Source organism: Martes martes, assembly GCF_963455335.1.
Source record: "Martes martes genome assembly, chromosome: 6".
Taxonomy (NCBI): domain Eukaryota; kingdom Metazoa; phylum Chordata; class Mammalia; order Carnivora; family Mustelidae; genus Martes; species Martes martes.
In genome coordinates, this window is record NC_137893.1 from 132613260 (window position 1) to 132633141 (window position 19882).

The 19882-nt window shown below is 39.5% G+C and overlaps 1 protein-coding gene across 1 annotated transcript in view; it reads left to right on the plus strand.

Moving 5' to 3' along the window:
- SYCP2L (synaptonemal complex protein 2 like) overlaps positions 1 to 19882 on the plus strand; it is a gene marked incomplete at both ends in the record, with an annotated part of 92691 nt that overhangs the window by 7342 nt on the left and 65467 nt on the right. The window contains 11 exons of the mRNA XM_080805963.1: positions 4029 to 4114; positions 4222 to 4310; positions 6477 to 6511; positions 7469 to 7611; positions 9622 to 9674; positions 10503 to 10548; positions 12154 to 12246; positions 12342 to 12402; positions 17159 to 17304; positions 18763 to 18802; positions 19333 to 19430. Of these exons, the coding sequence (XP_080662089.1) occupies positions 4029 to 4114; positions 4222 to 4310; positions 6477 to 6511; positions 7469 to 7611; positions 9622 to 9674; positions 10503 to 10548; positions 12154 to 12246; positions 12342 to 12402; positions 17159 to 17304; positions 18763 to 18802; positions 19333 to 19430 (890 nt within the window). The remainder of the gene's footprint in view (positions 1 to 4028; positions 4115 to 4221; positions 4311 to 6476; positions 6512 to 7468; positions 7612 to 9621; positions 9675 to 10502; positions 10549 to 12153; positions 12247 to 12341; positions 12403 to 17158; positions 17305 to 18762; positions 18803 to 19332; positions 19431 to 19882) is intronic.

Genomic DNA, 19882 nt, shown 5'->3' on the forward strand with positions numbered 1-19882 from the left:
CCGCCCTTCTTATCCTCTCCAATATGGCCTCTTCTATACCTTTGTGGAGTTTGTTATGCCTGTCTTCAGGTTGTTTTCTGGGTTATTTATGCTGTTGAGTGTTAAATTTATATCTGTGCGAGGAGGTCACCTCAGGGTTTTCTTACCCCACCATCTTCCCTGTGATGGAAATAGTCCATTTACATTTAAAGTAATTATTGATAGGTATGTGTTGGCATTTTAATTGTTTTCCAGTTTTTTAGTTATGTATCTTCTCCTGGTTTCTTCTGTGGTTTTTTGTTTTTGGGGTTTTTTGTTTTTTGTTTTTAAAGATTTTATTTATCTATTTGAGAGAGCATGAGAGAAAGGATGGTTAGAGGGAGAAGCAGACTTGCTGCCCAGCGGGGAGCCTGACATGGGGCCCAATCCCAGGACTCCAGGATCACGACCCAAACCGAAGGCAGTTGCTCAACCAAATGAGCCAACCAGGCACATTTCCCCTGTGGTTTGAAGGCCTTCTTTCGGGTTACACTTGCATTCCTTTTTCTTCTGTTTATGTGTCAGTTAGAGGCTTTCTTATTTAGGCTACCATTAGGTATATATGTCATCTTGTATGTACATAGCAGCTTTTATTAAGTTGATAGCCACTTAAGTTTGAACACATCCTAAAAGCACCAAATTTTTACTCCACCTTCCATTTTTTTTTTTTTAAAGATATTATTTATTTGACGGGGATCACAAGTAGGCAGAGAGGCAGGCAGAGAGGAGGAAGCAGGCTCCCTGCTGAGCAGAGAGTCCGACATGGGGCTTGATCCCAGGACCCTGGGATCATGACCTGAGCCAAAGGCAGAGGCTTTAACCCACTGAGCCACCCAGGCACCCCTCCACCTTCTATGTTTTATGTATATGATATATTTTGCATTGTCTTATTTTGTCTATCCTTGACTGTTCCTGTATATATAGCAGATTGTACTACTACTGTGTGTTAACAAACTGGCTTTATAATTGAATCCACTATAATTATAATTGCTTTTACCTGTGAATTCTTATAACTTTCTAGTCATGGCCTTTCCTTTTCACTCAAAGAATTCCCTTTAACCTTTCTTGTAAAACTGGTTTAAGGGTAATGAACACTCCTAGCTTTTGTTTGTGAAACTTTATCTCTTCTATTCTGAATGATAACCTTGTTAGATAGAATACTCTTGGTTGTAGGTTTTTTCCTATTAGCACTTTGAATATATCATTCCATTACCTTCTGGCTCACAACGTTTCTGCTGAAAAATAAGCTGATCGCGTTGTGAGGTCTCCCTTAAATGTAATGGTTTTCCTCTGCTGCTTTTAAAATCCTGACTCCTTTTTGTCATTTTTAGTATTTATGTGTCTTGGTGTGGACCTCTTTGGGTTTACCTTGTTAGGATTTCTCTGTGCTTCCTGGATCTGTTTGTCTGTTTCCTTCTCCAGTTTAGGCAATTTTTCAGTTACTTCTTCAAATTTTCTGCCCATTTTCTTATCTCCTTCTGGGATCCTTACAATGCAAATGTTACTGTGGTTGATGTTGCTGAATTCCCTTAACCTATTCTCATTTTTCACTTTTTGCTGTTCAGCGTGGTTCTTTTCCATTACCCTGTCTTCCAGATCAGTGAATTGTTCTTTTGTCTCCTCTAATATACTGTTGATTCCCTCTAGTTTTGTTTTTGTTGCTTTGTTCCAGTTCTTGAGTTCTTCATCTGACTGATTTGTTTCATATTTTTTATCTTTGTTGTTCTCATTCTCACTCTTCTCAAGTCCAGTGAGTATTTCTATGGCCATTACTTTGAATTCCCTATCATATTAGTTATCTCCATTTCTTTTAGCTCTTGTGCTGTGATTTTTGTCCTGTTCTTTCATTTGGGACATATTCTTGTTTCCTCATTCTGTCTTTTTCTATATGTTAAGGAGGGATAGCTTTGTCTTCTAGGCTAGAAAGTAGTTGCCTTGTATAGAAGTTTAGTGGTTCCCTGTAGTGCCATGCCCTCTGGTCATCAGAACCACACAAGCTGGGGTATCTCCTATGTGGGCTGCATATACCTTACTGTTGAGTCTAGCTGTGTTTTCAGCCCAGTCAGCTCCATAGACCCACTTTGCCTCCCACTGGGCAGGGTTTGATCCACACAGCATTGAGGGGCCTGTGTAAGGCCTCTGCGGGCTGGTAGGTGGACAGGGTCAGCAGTCGGTCTGCTTGTCTGGAATTAGCCTTTCTGTGTGAATGTATCAGATGACCAGCCTTTCTCCCTGTGGCTCAGAGGCTTTCAATGGTGGATGGGATTGGCAGTCAGACTAGGTATGTGCAATCAGCCTCTTTGTTGCAAGCTTACCTAATGGCAGGGCTTTCTCCCTGTGTGATCAGTGAAAAGGCTTGGCTGCTAGAATTGTGGGCAAACTGGCGTGTGGGATTATTTCCTCCATCTCTACAGGGCAGTAGTCTCTTTGGAGTGGTGCTCTTTTCCCACTGGGACACCTTGCTTTGTGTGGTGGGGTGGGAGCCATTTTGTAAGGATGGCTTCTAAGGCAGGTGGGTTGGATGGGGCAGGTCTCTAAGGGAACACTGGGGGTGGGGCATGTGGTTCTAGCAAGACTGGAGGAGAGTGTCACTGCTGGCACTAGTAAATGTCCAGCTATGTAAGCTGACGGACAGGAAGAAAAATGGTGCCACCAGCGTTTTTGTATTTAGAGAAGTCTCCTAAAGACGCCTGCCCCTCTACCACATACTCTGAGATTAGTAAATCAATCTCTTCAGTGTATGCCCCAGATACTTTTGAAACTGTTACTCTTATGCCGTGTCTCAGACCGTTATTATGCTGGCTCTTTGAGGGTGGAAACTCTTTCTTGGAATTCATGTTCTCCTAAGTTTTTTGTGATCAGTCACGTGCTTCTTAAATCTTCATTTCTGGAAGTTAGCGCTTTTTAAAAAGTCCCTTTTCTGCTATCTAATGGCAGTGTTCCTCTTTGCCTTTTCTAAGGCTCTGTTTTCTTTACTATGTAAATGAAAAGACAGAACACCTGATAGTTGCTAATTAACAGGTACATAAATGTTTTTAGGATCCTCTGCTGTCCATCTGGGCTGTTTTGAAATCTTCAAGTTTTAAACGGTCAGGCAAGTCGTTGGCACAGCTCCTAGCCAAACTTCTGATTTCCAGAGATCATCCAGCAGTATCAATCTGGCTTTTTTTGATAGAAGATGATTCTTTTTTTAACTTCTATTTTTCTGGTTTGGGGCTCATACAATCTCATGAGTTCTACGGGGAGTGAGTATATGACATGTGACAAAAATCTGTATATCAAAATTGCACCTTTGAACCTATGAAAGTAATGTTATGATCTTACCACGAATGTTTTCACTTTTCATAAGTGTACTGTAATTTTATATCTTAATGTGCATAAATGAAATCATAGTTTAATAAGCAGGATAATTAATATATATAATCAATATATAGTAACTAATATTGATAATACTAATAGTATTAGCATAAATACTATTAACTAATTCATTATTAATATTGCTAATATTGATGTGATATATAAATAATAGGATAATCACATACCCATTTCTTTTTACTTTGTACTGACTTAAATAACTGAAGTTTCTACAGTTATGCTGTTTAATAAAGGTCAATACTTTGTTCAAACCCTGCTTTTGTTAGCATAAGACCTTTAAAATGTTAATTTTGGGAGAAATATACAATGGAAGAAACAACAAAACTGCAGTAGCTATCCTTGGTATATCTGTCCCTCAGTCTGGATTTAAAAAAAAAAAAAAAGTAGCTTTGCTTGAGACAAAGTAGCTTTGCTTGTAATCACACACAGCCACACTTTATTTATGCTGCTCCTGTCCTCAATGAAGGTCTAAGCACTGCAGGTGTGTTTTTATGCCTGTCTTATTGCCCAGACTGTTTCAAGTTCTAAAATGTTCCCTGCTCTCCTGACACTTCCAGTCTTTGCGTCTTCCCATTTTGAGTCATTTCCTTGTTCTTCTTCACATCCATTTGATTTTTCTAAAATGATGCTTTCAGGGAAAATGCAGATTGTGGACTCCTTCATATTTACCTTAGGATTTCTGGTGACAGAAAAGACTGTAAGTCATTTGATTCAACAGGAGGTGAGTTGCACATAACAAATCTGCTAACCGTTGCTCTAAAGGCCTTCAAGAGGGTTGTTCAATCGGCCTCCATGTTTCTTCCCTGTAAATACTTGCCCTGTCTCCAGGCTTTGAAAACTTTGAACTCCCTTTTGCATGACGTGCCTCAGGAAGAGCGAAGACGACTCCCTTTGTTGGAAGGCCCGAGTCGCCTTATGTAAGTGACCTTGTACTTGATTATGGGATGATGGAAGGGTAAAAGCTCTCTGGTTGTGCTGCCTCTGTCTCTGTTCTCCTTAGACCTGATGCCTTCATTGCTCTCTTCAGTAAATGCTTTGTGCACCTGCTATGCACAGGCTCTGAGCTAACAGTGATGGAGGACCAAGGGGAAAAAGCTAAATTCTTTGCTAAATTCTTCTTTGATAGTATGTTTGTCAGCTTTGTGAGCTGAGATGCTTTCTTGGGCTATAGGTTATTTTTTTCCCTCTGTGAATGTGAGTTAAATTAGTGACTCCTAGGAGATTGTTAAGAGTATAGACTCTGGACCAGACTCAGATCTGGTTTTGCCACCTCCCTTTGCTCACCTGTAAAATGGAGCCAACCGTAAACCTTGATAGTTACTATACAGGTTGAATGAAGCAATCCATTGAAAGTGATGACCATGTCACTTAGTAGCAAATGCTCAAAAGCCACCAACTTTTAGCTATGCCATTGGCATTTGTATTTCTTTTTCAAAAATGGAAAAAATCAGTGGTTTTTTGTTTTTGTTTTTTCGATGGCCTAGTTATGATTATGTAGTTCTTGGGACATTGAAATTTAGGAGTAAGATGGTAATGTGTGGCCATGAAAAGCAAAACCAGCACCCTGTTCTAAAATTTGAACCTAAATGTGTAACCGTGCTAGCCACTAACCAGCATCATTGACATATTGTGGTATGCCGTCATTCATGTGACCTGCAGCCATGACAGAAGAGAGGAAGGGCAACCACGTCTGTCATACTATAGGCCTGAATGAAGTGATGGGGAGCAGTGGAGCCCACTGCTTTCATGTTTGTTCACTTAACTAGTGTTTGCAGGATGCAGTTTTTCTACTGAATATTTCCTAAAAAATATCTAACTAGATTAAATTAATCATTACTTAATGTTATATTTAGAATTGGAGATAACTGTTCTGATGTTTTCTCATAAATTTTCAAACTAACCCTATGGTCCTGCCTTTTTGTGTATCCTAGAAAGTCTGGAATGTTCTAGACTTAAAGTTAGATGTAAAGTCTGCAAGCACAAAGTAGTAGTACTATTTTAAGGCAAAGTTTCTTTTTAATAGTGACAAAGCAATCCGTTTATGAGAAATTGAACTACAAGATTTCTTGGCCAACCTATTTTTTAAAATGGGAGTTATTTGAGACGTTGAAAGACCAGTATCATACTTGTTAGCATTTAACTGAAAGTGTTGTATAATGTGGGAGTCTGTTGATGGATGTAATATGGTGAAGTTATTACATTATAATGATAAAATTATCAGTTTTTAAAAGCTGTTCAAGAGCTCACTGGAAGGACTCACAGCACCTACTGTAGAATTTTTTCAGGAGTCAACTATGTTTTTAAAAAGATTTATTCAAAAAATATATTCATGCAAGTTGGTGACATGACGATAAAATTCCAGAATCTTAGCATTCGATGATCTTCAGACATCCTCCAATTGAATTCCCTTTACAGAAGGAGCAATACTGCCTCTGAATGTATAAGAACTCTAGCCTCTTTAAAAAAAAAAAAATGCTTTTAAGTCATTAACTTTTCTTGACATTTAAGAAATATATGTCAAGATGTATTCTTGACGTTTAAGAAATTCTGATGCTGCGTTTGAAACAATTTCAAAAATACACATCTTGGTGGGTGGGTCTGGGGGGGCTCAGTCAAGCATCTGCCTTTGGCTCAGGTCATGATCCCAGGGGCCTGGATCAAGTCCCCTGCTGTGCTCCCAGCTCAGAGGGGAAATTGCTTCTCCCTCTGCCCCTCCCCTTTGTTCATGCATGTGCTCTCTCTGTATTTTAAAAAATATACATCTTGGGTGTATTTTTATTTTTTCAAATGTTTGTCAGTGAAAATCCAACTGTTTCTTTAAGATATCTGACAGCGAGAGACATGGAAGCAGGGTGAATGGGAGAGGGACAAGCAGGCTTCCCACCGAGCAGAGACTGACAGGTGGGGGGCCAGGGGCGGGGGCAGCTCTATCCCAGGACTCTGGGATCATGACCTGAGCAGAAGGCAGATGCCCAAATACTAAGCCACCCAGGCACCCCTGCATCTTGGTTTTAAGTTTTAATGCCAATAGAGTAAAGTTTTATGTACACTTCAGTAAAATGTTATTTATCTAAATGTTTCAGGAAAGACCTTGCAAGGACAATCTTGACTGTGGGTGGTAAGAATTGTTTAGAATTTTAAATATTAGAGTATTACATATTGGACAACTGGGGGTTTGTAAGCATCTTAGAATTATGGGTAAAAATTATGGTCAAGCTGAAAATAGGAAGAACACTTCACTTCTAACTTATGAAAAGTTTTAGCATGCTGAAAGCCATAAAGAATTCATGAATACTCATTTCCTCACCAACCAGCTTAGTCAAATTCTCACATTTTGCCACATTTACATGGTCTTGGTTTTTTTGGTCTTTTGTTTTTGTTTTTTGTTTTTTTTAGTAAAATAAACCAGTTACATGTAAAACCTCTGCTGTACATGTCCCTGATCCCATTCTCCTCCCCACTGGTAGAGGTAATCCTTGCCTTGGATTTGTTTTTTCAATCAAAAGTATGTTCTTCTACTTCTATGTATTCATAAACCACATACACTATTTTTTCTAATTTTTATTTAAATTTTAGTTAACATACAGTATCATGGTTTCAGGAGGAGAATTTAGTGATTCATTGCTTCATACATTGCTTTGCAAATTTTAAAAGCATTCTATAAATGTCCTCCTGTTGTACATATCTGGCTGCAGCTTGTTTTTTATCCTTAAAATTACTTAATTTAAACATGTTATGTTTTATCAGTCATGAAGTATCACAATTTATTCTGATTTTATTTTTGTAGTAATATTAAGACTGTTGGGGCTGTTTTGATGTGTGTTTTAATATAAAACATAAAATGTAGAAATGTTTTAATTGTTATATGCTGGCCTGTTTGGATTTTCTGCTAATGTTAAATACTGAATTTAAGTAATGGTGCTTTAGGATACATATTACTGCCTGTAACTGTAACATACAATGCCAGTCTTCAAAGACAGAATTTCTTAGAACAAGTGTTAATCTGTAGAACTGCTTTTTTTTTTTTCTTGCTTTATGCCCACCTCAGAATAAACTACCATTTTTTAATCTCTAGATTATGACCAGCAGGTTGCACTTTCTGAAGCATTGTGTAGACTGACCTTGAAAAAATCAAGGGCTGAGCTTGTTCATGAGTGGTTTGAAGATGATGTCCTTGCTGAAGCTTTCAAAGAAATTAAGGATCGAGAATTTGAGACGGTGAGATTCCTGGTCATCAGAAGTCCACTTACCCAATACTTATTACACATCCTCAGTGTTCTCTGCAACATTGGGCTCGGGGGACGAAATTTTCTTAAATTAAGAAATGATCAAGCAAACAAGGAGCCGTTCCTAACCTTCCTGTTTTCACTTATGTGAAATGATCTGAGGCCGGAGCAGAATATCTGTGCACCAAATATGGGCATACAGATTTTTTTTTTAAATTTTTTTTTTAACATTTTATCTATTTATTTGACAGATAGAGATCACAAGTTGACAGGCAGAGAGGCAGGCAGGAGGAAGCAGGCTCCCCGCTGAGCAGAGTCCGATGTAGGGCTTGATCCCAGGACCCTGGGATCATGACCTGAGCCAAAGGCAGAGGCTTTAACCCACTGAGCCACCCAGGCGCCCCCAGATTTTTTTTTTTTTTTAAGGTAATTTGGACTGGAGATAGGTGATGTGAATATGATGGACCCAGCCCAAGAAAATGTCATGGAGGGGAGCAAATTTCAGTGAATCTCAGATGGTAGGAGAGCTAGAGAAAATGTGCGTTTCAGCCTTGTACAGAGCAGCTGGGGCGATGAGGGGAGGTTGATATTGGCATGGGGTGCTCTAGTTGCAGAGTATTATGGGTAGTTGTGTTTTGAACTATCAGGCCTCTCTATTTTAGAGGAATAATGATTTCCAGTGTTCTCCATGCAATCTGGGCTCATGGTGATTGTACCCCCAAATAGCACAAAAATAGCTTGTAGTTTGCTGCATATTCACCTTCATCCTAAAATAGCTAAAATGTTTTTCTTCTTTCTAAAAGTTCTTAAAATGAAGGTTCGGTCCTTTAGGAAAAGGTAAAATTCTTAATAACCATGCTCGTGTTGAACCAAGCTTCTCTGGTGTAAAAACACAAACAAACAAAAAAACCCACTATGCAATTAGAATTTTATTAAATCTGAAGTTCTAAATATACTTAAAATATTAACTTTGAGCCCACTGCCTGATAGGTAGTAGTTGTTTAACCAGTATTGATTTGGATGGAAATGGAAGGACTATAAGCCTCAGGTTTGAGTCTACCTCCGTGGCTTACGTGATAATACGCACTTCGGTAAGGTAGTTGACTTACAAAGCCTCAGTGCCATTATCTGTGAGATAGGAATAAAACCCACCTTAAAGCTGTGAGAACGGAATGAGAGAAACCAGTGTGCCTGGGATGTTGTAGACTCAGAAGTTAGTTCCCTTTATCCTCTTCGTCATTCCCCGTGGTCAAGGAAATTCCACGAAAATAAGTCAAAAGTAACATTCCTCAAATCCTTTCCCCCATAGAGCCGTTGTCTTCTTAATGGAACTACTTTTAGGTCAAGGCTTACATTGCTGCTGTCTATTTAGTGCTGCATAAAGATGTGGATTGTAAGCAAGGGACAAAAGCCTGGGTCGGTGTCTGTTCAGCTTTAGTATTTTGGAGGCAACAAATTTACCTTCTTACTGGCTTCTGGGTGGGAGAACTCTCTAAAAATAATCCTTTTTCTCAGAACCTGTGTGAGAAGAGAAACCAAGAAGGAATGGGGTAGAGAAGTCTTCATGATGAAGATTGGCAATGGATAATGCTCCCAGAGTAAACCCGAAATGTATAAACTTCCGGGTTTGTGGTTGACTCATTCTGGGTAGATGTTAACAAGATAGATCCCCAACGGGTTAGCATATAAACTGTAATCTAGGTCACTAGTTAAATGTATTTCTTTTCCCCTCCACCCAGTGAAATGTAACAGTGCACATAACCTTTGGAAACTTAAAGCATTCCTCAGCTGAAAATCTCCGGGCTGGGGGTTCCTTCCAGAATTTGGGTCTGAAGTCCCCTCTCTAACATAGAGCATTGTTTTAATTAACCTGTAATAATGAATCTTGGTGGAACCTTGTGATGTTACTGGATCCTGGGAATTCAGAAGCAAACCCTAGCTTCTACATGCTGGTAAAAAATAGTAAATACTTTCTCTTAAAGTTTGCATTATTTCTTTGAAGGATAGTAGACGGTTTCTCAATTACCTAAATAACCGGCTTGGTGATGAGAGAAGGTAAGTATGTCTCTGGGTGTCATTTTAAAGATTTTTATTTATTTATTTGACAGACAGAGATCACAAGCAGGCAGAGAGGCAGGCAGAGAGAGAAGGAGGGGAAGCAGGCTCCCCGCCGAGCAGAGAGCCTGATGCGGGGCTCGATCCCAGGACCCTGGGATCACGACCTGAGCTGAAGGCAGAGGCTTCAACCCACTGAGCCACCTCTGGGTGTCATTTTAATGACTAGTTTTATTTTGAAAATATCTAGTATTAGAAATCTAGGATCTGTTCTATTTCAGGAGAGAATAGAAGATACATAACTTATCACTACTAGATTATCTATTGAATAGAAACATCAGGAGATTAGATCCATTCTCCGTAGTGATTCGTTTGTATGTGTTTAAAAATTACCTCTATCAGTTTTGTTTTTTTTAGAATATTTACTTATGCTTTGGAATATATTTAATATGCTCCCTAGGAGATTTTATGAAATGATTTTTTTTTTGAAGATTTGAAGTCAGTAGAGATAGGTTTATTACAAAGTGTTCTTGATGAGAATTTGCTAAGTTCACTCCTTTCATTGGAATCTTGCCCAGCAACTAGTCAGAGATAGAGTATTTGTAAGCCTGGCTGGTAGACCGGTAAACCGGACTTGTACACTAGCCAGATGGAGACTGGAAATCTACCCAGAGTAGTATCCATTTGTAGGTTTGAGACCCTCTTCCATACTTTGTGCAGAGAGATTTAATCACATACCCTAGATAAAAATGCTTGTTATAGAACATGTGTAGGTTGTGCTGGGTATCCACCCATATTATATTTTTTACGTTGTGAAATGTTTTGCAGGGTCTATTCATTTCCGTGTATTGCTGCTTTTGCTGATGGGAATGAGGTATGTTCATCTCTGGGGGCTGTGAAAGTGGTATATATGGGTCTCATAGACCCTAAGTTAGGTATACATACTTAGGCCAAACTGCTCTCCCTAAAAGAAAGGCTTTTTAGAAAAGGAAGCTTACTTCTTTTAGAGGGCTCCATTCTGAAGCCTTTCTTCGCCTGTCTTCTCTCCCACTCTAACTGGGATGCATTACTAATAAGTTTAAGGGTTCTATTGTTAATGCCAGATACAGGAATTTTAGGGTTGGTAGTGTGTTCATGAGATCTATTACAGGAATCTGGCATTATTTTGCCCTACTAGTGGATACCATTAGTTATGCCTGTATTGTAAGGAAAAGAACAATTCCCTCGATTCTTTCCATTTGATGCTCCCCACCTTATCCACAGAAATTGGGGGCTCTCTTTTCACAAGATACGTCTATCTTGTACTTGACAGTCTAAGGGTGAGCACTTTCTTTTTACCACCTTCTTCGGTTTCTAAATGAACAAGGTCCACCTACAGCATCTTCACAGGGAATAAATTCTTCAAAGACCTATGAACCTTGACTCAGCTGAGGTTTCCTGGACCTTGTCATCAAAATGTCCTAATCAACCGTTTCTTTGCTTTGCATTTAGAGGCTGTTTCTTGGCCTCTGTGGCTGAGTTATAGTCAGGAGTTAAAGAACTCCTGACTATACCACAAGTTTCTTCTCCCTAGGACTGATTTTAGTAGCCTGATTGGTTTCTGCATCTTTATTTTTTTCCTTCTGATTATCAGAAGTTTCCAGTATCTGCTTGGTGGTGGATTTTTTTTTTTCCCACTTCTAAATTCCCATCAGCTTCAACATGGCCCTCAAACTGGCTTCCCATAACATACATTGTAGGTTAAAATCTTCATTCAAAGAAGTAAGCACATATGATGGGAAGTTGTCCAAGAAATATAATTTTCAGAAAAGCAAGTGGTCTATTTTTTTTTCCATTTTTAAGATACAAAACTCTTCATATACTTTCTGATATGTCTAGAAAACATCTGGGAGGAAACAAAGGCATTGTTAATGTTTCTCTGGAGGTACCCATGGGAAGTTGAAGGGCAGAGAAGGAGACCTTGACTGTTTCTAGAAACACAATATGGTTTAAAGCTTTTTTCCTATGAGCATCTATTTATTTTACAATCAATTAAAGTGAAGGTAATTTGAAATCTTCAAGTCTTAGCTCTACTCTAATGGATATAGTAAGGTAGATGGCAAATAATCACTTATATTTGATAATACCTCCTGAAAGTTTCCATCTCTAGGCAGTATGGATTGTTTTTGTTTCAATATAGGACTATTTTCTCATGATTTTCTTAGGGGGAAAATATGTGAATAGAGTCCTCTGACACATTTAAACATCTTTTAAATGTTAAGCTAAGGATAGTGGTGGTTCTTTTTTTCTTCCAGAAATACCTTAGTTATATGAAGTTAAGACCTTCCTCCTGCTTTGCAGAAATAAGGCAATAAAGACCTCCTACAGTATTAAAGTAGTATTTTTCCAAGAAAAGCAGAAGTTGTTTTTAGTGGACTAATTTCCCTCTGACCCTTTAATAGGATATGTACACAATTCACAATGAAATTACATCTTACAGATGAGAAAACCAGATGATGAAAAACTAGAGAAATTTTGGATTGACTTCAACCTCGGAAGTCAGAGTGTCACTTTTTATATAGACAATAGTAAGGTAACCATGTTTAATTCCTACTTAAACCAAGTGCTTAGAGATTGTTTATATGCAAATACGTTATGTGCTCATGAACGTAACTTATTTTTTTCCAGAGTGCTCTATGGGACTCAGTAAGACTTTTGAAGGAAGCGGTGGTTAATTTCAGCATAATAGGTAAGATAATTCTAAACCACCCCACATTTAGTTCTGATTCTAGAGCAGACTTTGTTCTTTGAGGTAGGAGGGAGATGGCATAGCATGATGGAAGGAACACTGCTCAGGGCCAGGATGCAAGGGTACACGGTTGAGGACTCCTTCACTTTGTGACTTTAGGATTCAATTATTTTCCTGAGTTTTTTTTTTAATTGTAAAAATAGTTATAGGTACTCAGAAACTTCAAAACAGAATCACCATGTGAAGCAGCAATTTCACTTCTAGATAGCAGACTTGAAAACAGATGGACATACCGATGCTTGTGGCAATATTATTCAATCGCCGAGAGGTGGAAGTGACCCAAATGTCCGTCTAATGGTGAATAAGGAATGGAATAAGGATGGAATATGATCCAGCTTTAAAAGGAAAGTCTGGCACGTGCTACAATAAGGATGAACCTTCAGAACATTACGCTACGTGAATAGGCTAATCAAAACAAATATCCTATCATTCCATTTATGGGTATTTCTCAAAGTGATAGAGACAGGAAGTTGAGTAGGGGCTGTGGGGAGAAGGAAATGGGGAGCTGCTGTTTAACGGATAGAGTTTTAGATCTGCAAGACACAATTCCAGAGATCTGTGGTACAACAATGTGAATATACTTAATGCTACTGAACTATATATTTTAGAGTGGTTAACATGGAGAATGTTTTATGCCGCAATTAAAAAGTTGGGAGAAGGAGAGCAGGTACTTATAACCAGAACAGGGAAAGCATCTCAGGCTGACTCCATGCTGCACATGGAGCATGACGTGGGGCTCTCTTGCCACTGTGAGATCATGACCTGAGCTGAAACAACGAGTTGGATGATGCCTAAGTGACTGAGCCTGCTCCCAGGTGGTTTTCCTGCCTCCTCTCCAGAAGCGGTACATGCCCTCTAGGTTCTAACCCCCCCAAGACCAGTGACCTTTAAAACTCCAGACTTTTTAAGCCCTGCTGGTTGCCAGACCTCACAAAATTCAGCCCTTCTTGTTTTCCAAGCCAATGACTTTGGAGAAATGTTCTCCTTGTGTGTTCTCCTGGGTACTCCCTTGCCTTTCATTGAGACCAGCTCCCTCCCCTCCACAGCACCCGAGATCCATACTTCCTACTTCAGTGTGGCCTCTTTTCTCCCTTTAGTTGTGGCATTTGTTCTGTCCATCCTCAGAGCAACTTTTGGGGTATTCAGGATGATTTGATAGTGATCTAGTCATGTTTGTGGGATGAGATAAGCCTACAGTCCTCCTAATCATTCCGCCACCATCTTTTCTCAACAATGTGCATTCATAACCTCATTCCTCAGATCTTGGAGGGAAGTACCCAGTGCACTTCCAGGGGCCACACGAGGAGGTCAAGACAGAGTGTGGACAGAGCACAACTGTTTTCAGGTCTATTTGGTCTGATAGAAATATTGTTACCTCAGCTTTCTTTTCACATCCATTTGCATGACCAATAATTTTCCATCCCTTCACTTTTAATCTGCCTGTGTCTTTAGGTCTGAAATGAGAGTCGGCGGCATATAGATGGGTCTTGCTTTTTTAATCTGTTCTGTCACCATCTTTTGATTGGAGTGTTTAGTCCATTTACATTCAAAGATTTACTGAGAAGTATGTACTTATTGCCATTTTGTTACTTGTTTTGTAGTTATTTAGTTCTTTGTTCCCTTTTTGCTCTTTACTGTTTGCTGGCTTTTTGGAGTCCTATGCTTGGATTCCTTTCTCTTTATTCTTTATAAATCCGTTATTGGTTTTCGATTTGTGGTTACCATTGGGTTTATAACCTCTTATACATATAATAATCTATACTTGGGCAATGGTCGCTTAAGTTTGAATCCATTCTTTACTCCTCTACCCGCCTCCCCGCCCCATGTTTTAGGTAGATGGTGTCATACTAACATCCTCTTATTTTATGAATCCCTTGACTGATTTTTATAGATGTACCAAGTTTTACTGCTTTTCTATTTCTTGCTTCTCTTACTCTTATGGTCTTCCAGTTCCACTCAGTGTCCTTAACATTTCTTGTAAGGCTGGTTTAGTTGTCATGAATTCCTTTAACTTTTGTTTCTGGGAAATTCGTTATCTCTCCTTCTATTCTAAATAACAGGCTTGCTGGATAGAGTGTTCCTGGTTGCAAGATTTTTCTTTTTTTTTTTTTTTTTTTTTTGATCAATGTCTTTCTTTCTTTCTTTCTTTCTTTTTTTAAGATCTTATTTATTTGACAGAAGCACAGCGAGAGAGGAAACACAAGCAGGGGAATGAGCGAGGGAGAGGCAGGCTTTCTGTGGAGCAGGGAGCCCCATGCAGGGTTCTATCCCAGGACCCTGGGATCATGCCCTGAGCTGAAGGCAGTCACTTAATGCTTAATGACTGAGCCACCCAGGCGACCCAGGATTTTTCTTTTAGCATTTTGAGGGAGCCAGAGGGAGTTAATGATATATTCAAAGTTTCTGCTGAAAAATCAGCTGATAGTCTTATGGGGTTTCCTTTGTTTGTAACTGTCTTCTCTTGCTGCTTTAAAAATTCTCTTTATACTACTTTTTGCCATTTTAACTGTGTATCTTGTTGTGGACCTCACTGGGTTGATTTTTGTTGGTGACTCTATGCCTCTTGGATCTGGGTATGTTTCCTTTCCCAGATGAGGGAAATTTTCAGCTACTATTTCTTCATATAGGTTTCTGTCCTCTTTTCTCTTCTGGGATTCTTATAATGTGAATGTTACACTTGGTAGTATTGCTGTGTTTCCTTAGTCTATTTTCACTTTATTTTTCTCCTATTCCACTTGATTGCTTTCTATTACTCTGTTCTCCAGGTCGTTGACCTATTCTCCTTTTAGTCTGTTTATTCCATCTCGTGTATTTTTAATTTCAGTTACCGAGGTCTTTCATCTCTGATTCTTTGTTTTGTCTCTTTGTTGATGGTCTCACTGAAGGTCTCCCACTCTTTTCTCAAAACCAGGGAGTATCTTTCTGGCCATTACTTTAAATATTCTATCAGGAATATTATCTATTTCATTTAGCTCTTGCTATAATTTTGTTCATTCTTATGAGACCTATTCCTCTCATTTTGTCTGTCTCTTTCTATGTGTTTTGAAAGTCTGCTATGCCTCCTGCTTTTGGAAGTAGGGGCATTATGAAGAAGAGGTCCTGTACTGCCCTGCAGTGCAATGTCCCCTGTTCACTAGAATCTGTTCACTAGAATCTGACACTTCATGAATATCCCCCTTATTTGTTGCACGTGTCCTATTGTGGCTAAGCCACATTCGTGTTCAGTCCAGTTGTCTGCAGTGGCTCTTTGCCTGTTGTGGCAGAGTTTAGTCCCTGGGTTTTTAGTGGGTCCATCTGGGGCTGCCTTGGGTTTAAATTGAGTCAGACCAGGGGTCTGGGACATGACATAGTACCAAATTGCAAGGCTTTTTCCCTGTGTTGTATCCTGAGAAGACTTCATTGGTTGTAGGGGCCTTGCAGTCAGACTAGATGCCTGTCTCTCCTGCCCCCATGGCTCGGGCCCACCGTGAGACTGGTATATGTGGTCATCTTTCCCTCTACCTAGAGCAGGAGTTACTTTAGGGTGGTGGTGGCTCCTGTTGGAGTTACTTGCACACTGCTGGGCTTGTGATACGTCCTTGGATGCGCTTCAGCCACAGGCCTATTGGAGTGAGCAGGCCCAGGGGAGAATGCAGGGGCGGGGTGTGTGGTGCCATTGAGTCAGACATATTTAAAATCTTATAGTAGCCTATTAAAAAGGCCAAAAGTAGATTGATTTCAACACACTATATTTCAAAAAAAAATTCACCCACTATATCCTAAATATTAGCATTTTAACACATAATCGCTGTAACAAGTGAGATCTTCTGCCTGCTCTTTTTTGTGTGTGAAGTCATCACAAACTGGTGATATGTTTTATGCTTCTAGCACACCAGTTTGCACTAGCCATGTTTCCGGTGTGTAGGGGCCACAGGTCCAGACCCATGTCTCATTCTTTCTTCTTCTCTTCATTCTCCTCATTGCGTGACCCTTCATTTTGCCTGTTCTTTCAGGCAGTTTATGCTTTTCTCTCCTGCAGCTTGGGACGCAGCTTATAGTTACTGTGGCTCATTGTTGAACTCCTCATGAATTTTGGTCGAAACTGTTTCCTGAAACCAATTACTATTTGTCGGTAGAGAGCAGGTGTCCTGGTAGGAGGCCCTCAAGGAGACGGTTGTCGTTGGAGACACAGGTCCCTCTGGGCACACAGGAGCCTCCTCCTTAAGTAGAGTCTGTTGAAATGAAGGAGGATGATTCCATTTTTGTGTATGGGGAATGGTGATTTTTATTTTGAATTTTTAGAAATGAAGGACATCGGAGAGAATGAGAATGAGAATGTTGTGTTTAATATATTGGGGAGTAAAATATCTGCTATAGGTGAAAGCTTTGTATTTAAAAAAAAGGCTCCTTACAAATCAGATCAAATTCTATAGACGTCAAAACCATTTCCAAGGTTCTGCTGTTAAGGTAAGTTACTTCCTGTCTTTACAAGATCAACCACACGGTCCTATTGTGTATATTTGTATGTGTAAACACACACACAACGGTGCATCTAACAAAAGTAATTTCAAAGTAACTTTATTTAATACAATTTCTTATCTTACTGCAGAAAATCTGAACAATTGACAAATATTCCAGTGCAGTTATCGTTATAGAATCTAATTTTTTAGTATGTTGATATGCATATGCATACTTTCTTTTTTGTTGTTGTTGTTAGAAACTGAAAATAGGAAGATCTTCATTATTTGCCTGAAGAAACCTATTAATATTGACAGCAAAGAAGTGATGAAAATAGAAATCCACTTTGATTCACAATTCGACATATCACAAGCTTCCGTTGAAGCTTTAGGAGAAGACAGACAGGTGGCAGATTTAGTTCTTGATTATTTGAAAATGTTTTCGTATGTTTCTTTCCTGTCTCTACCTGGCTTGTTGGGTTTTGATGTGAACATTTGCTCAAGCAGATAGCTTGATCTTTGGAATATCATGTAATCAGAGTTGAGAATCTGGGTTCTAATCCCAGTTCTTCCCATAGATTATTGCCTTAGGTCAGACACAAAGCCCCTTTCTGCCTCAAAATGCTTTAAACCATTTATTGTGAACCATTGAAAATTTTCTAGGAAAACCTCCCTACCTCGCCACATTCTTCCTGAAGTTTTGAGGATACTTGCTGTGGGCTTCTTAGCATTTCCTTCTCTTCCTCCGATCCTTGAGAACTGAAGGGAATCACTAGAAATAGCATCTCTTAAGGAGTTTTTTCTGAAATTCTGTCTCCTGGTCTTCAGGTGAAATGGTCTGCTACTCTTCTAGAATGCTTTGGCCTCCATATCACTAATAATAATGTATCCTCTTTATATGCAAGAGCACAATGCCTTGGGAATGCCTGCATGGCTCAGGTGGTTAAGCTTCTCCCTTTGGCTTGGGTCATGATCCCAGGATCCTGGGATCAAGTTCCTCATCAGGCTCCCTGCTCAGCAGGGAGTCTGCTTCTCCCCCTGCCTGACATCATATACCCTGCTTGTGTGGGCTCTTTGTCTCTCTGATAAATAAAATCTAAAAAAATTTAAATCCTTAAAACACACACACACACACACACACACACACACGCCTTTATCATAGATGGTAGGCAGAGCAAAGATATTTGTGATAAAAAGACCTAAGATACTGTGGGAGTGGCCATTAGGAGGTTGAATTAAGAGATCAGAGAACTGAGGGAGGAAGCCTAGGGCCCATTTCCTTTTGGCACTGAGCTGTATATGAAAACATGTTATAGTCTATTAAGTGCTCTGTAGCAGAGTTTCCAAATCATCACTGCATGAAAAGACCATTTCATGGATGGGATGAGAAATAGAGTAGAATCAATCACTTAATGAAAAAAAATACTTCCTATATCATGTCATATATGAATTGGACTAACACTGATGCTAGATTGGCTGAGACCTCAAGAGGGAGGACCTCCAACTCGGCTTTATGGGAGAATGAATTCAAGAACAAACCTTGGAGAGAAAGGGACAAAGAATTATCAAGTCTAGAAGTAAGAAAGGAACTCATTCACAGACAAAGTAGTAGTTTCTCCTCCCAGATGAGGAAGCAGACCCTCCCACCACACCCCCATTTCCTCTGATGAAGGGTTTTATATGTTTAAAATTAACCATATAGAGAGGGGCTTTCTAAATTTGGGTTTATCATTTACAGTTGGCAATAAGATTAACTTCTTTTCTAACTTATATTTGTTGTGTTCTGAGCCTTAAGTTTTCCTTAACAAAAATTCTCAGTTTACTCCTCTTTTAAAGGTCATGTGGATTTTGGCTTGCATTTCAGATGTTGCCTGATCAGATGAGAAGCTCCTCAGAACTTTCTGGTAAATTTGAGAAAGAAGACCTTGACATTCCTAGCACCCTTGAAAGAGAGACAGGTATATTGGGAAATAAAATTTCTTACTCTGAATTCCTTTTAAAAACAATGATAAAACCTTACTTGGAAGAGATCACTGCAAGCCTGTGGCGTGGGAGAGTAATTAGTATACCATTGTACCTACAGAGAACAAAGCTGCTAGCCACCTTGAATCCTTTTCCCTACCCAATACCCAATACATTGTCTTGTGGATCAAATGGAAATGACAAAGGAGGAAAAAATGAGTCATGGCTGTGGCTACCCACAAAGCTGGCCTGCACAGATCCTGTATCTATTAGGAGTTAATTTCAAAGCCATTTCTCAAAGTCCCCATAAATTTTGGATTCGGAAGTTTAATGCAGAATGTAACTACCGGCTCTTACCAATAGATGGCGGTATGCCTACAGTGTGGGGTCCCAGGGAGAGCAATTAGAGAATGCGTTCACCATGGTGTATGGTTACTGTTCCCACTTTTAACGCTCTGTTCTCTGTGTATAGACCAGAAAGAAGAATCCACCAAGCTGGCAGAGTTAATGAGTGCCAGAGATGACCAATGCCCAATAACTGTCCCCTTAAATGACCAGTCTGAGCCTGTCGTGAGTATGGAATGCTGGGTACAAGATTCTGAACTGTGTCTGCCAGGGTGCAGACAGGTAGAAGCCACTTCACCTGGCTTGTCATTTATTTTTTTTCCCCTAACCAACCGTTTCTCCCTTTTTTGGACTCTTCTCTCCTTTAGATAATTTTTGCCTGACATGTTTACGTGTTCTCTTCTTTGACACAACTTGGTTGTCTTTGGAATGTGTTACTTGGCTGGCTCTGCCTCATTCCTTCACTTTGAATCTGGAGACCAAGATATAGGGAAAGGAGTTCAATGTTTGCAGTTAGACCTATTTGTCACTTACTAGATATAGGAACTTGGGAAAATTAATACCACTGAGTCTGAGGCTTCTCATCTATAAAATGGAGGTAATAGCTCATTTAAACTGTAGCCCTTACTCTACATCTTGTTTTTAATCCTAACCTACTATTTGGCATATATAGGTAT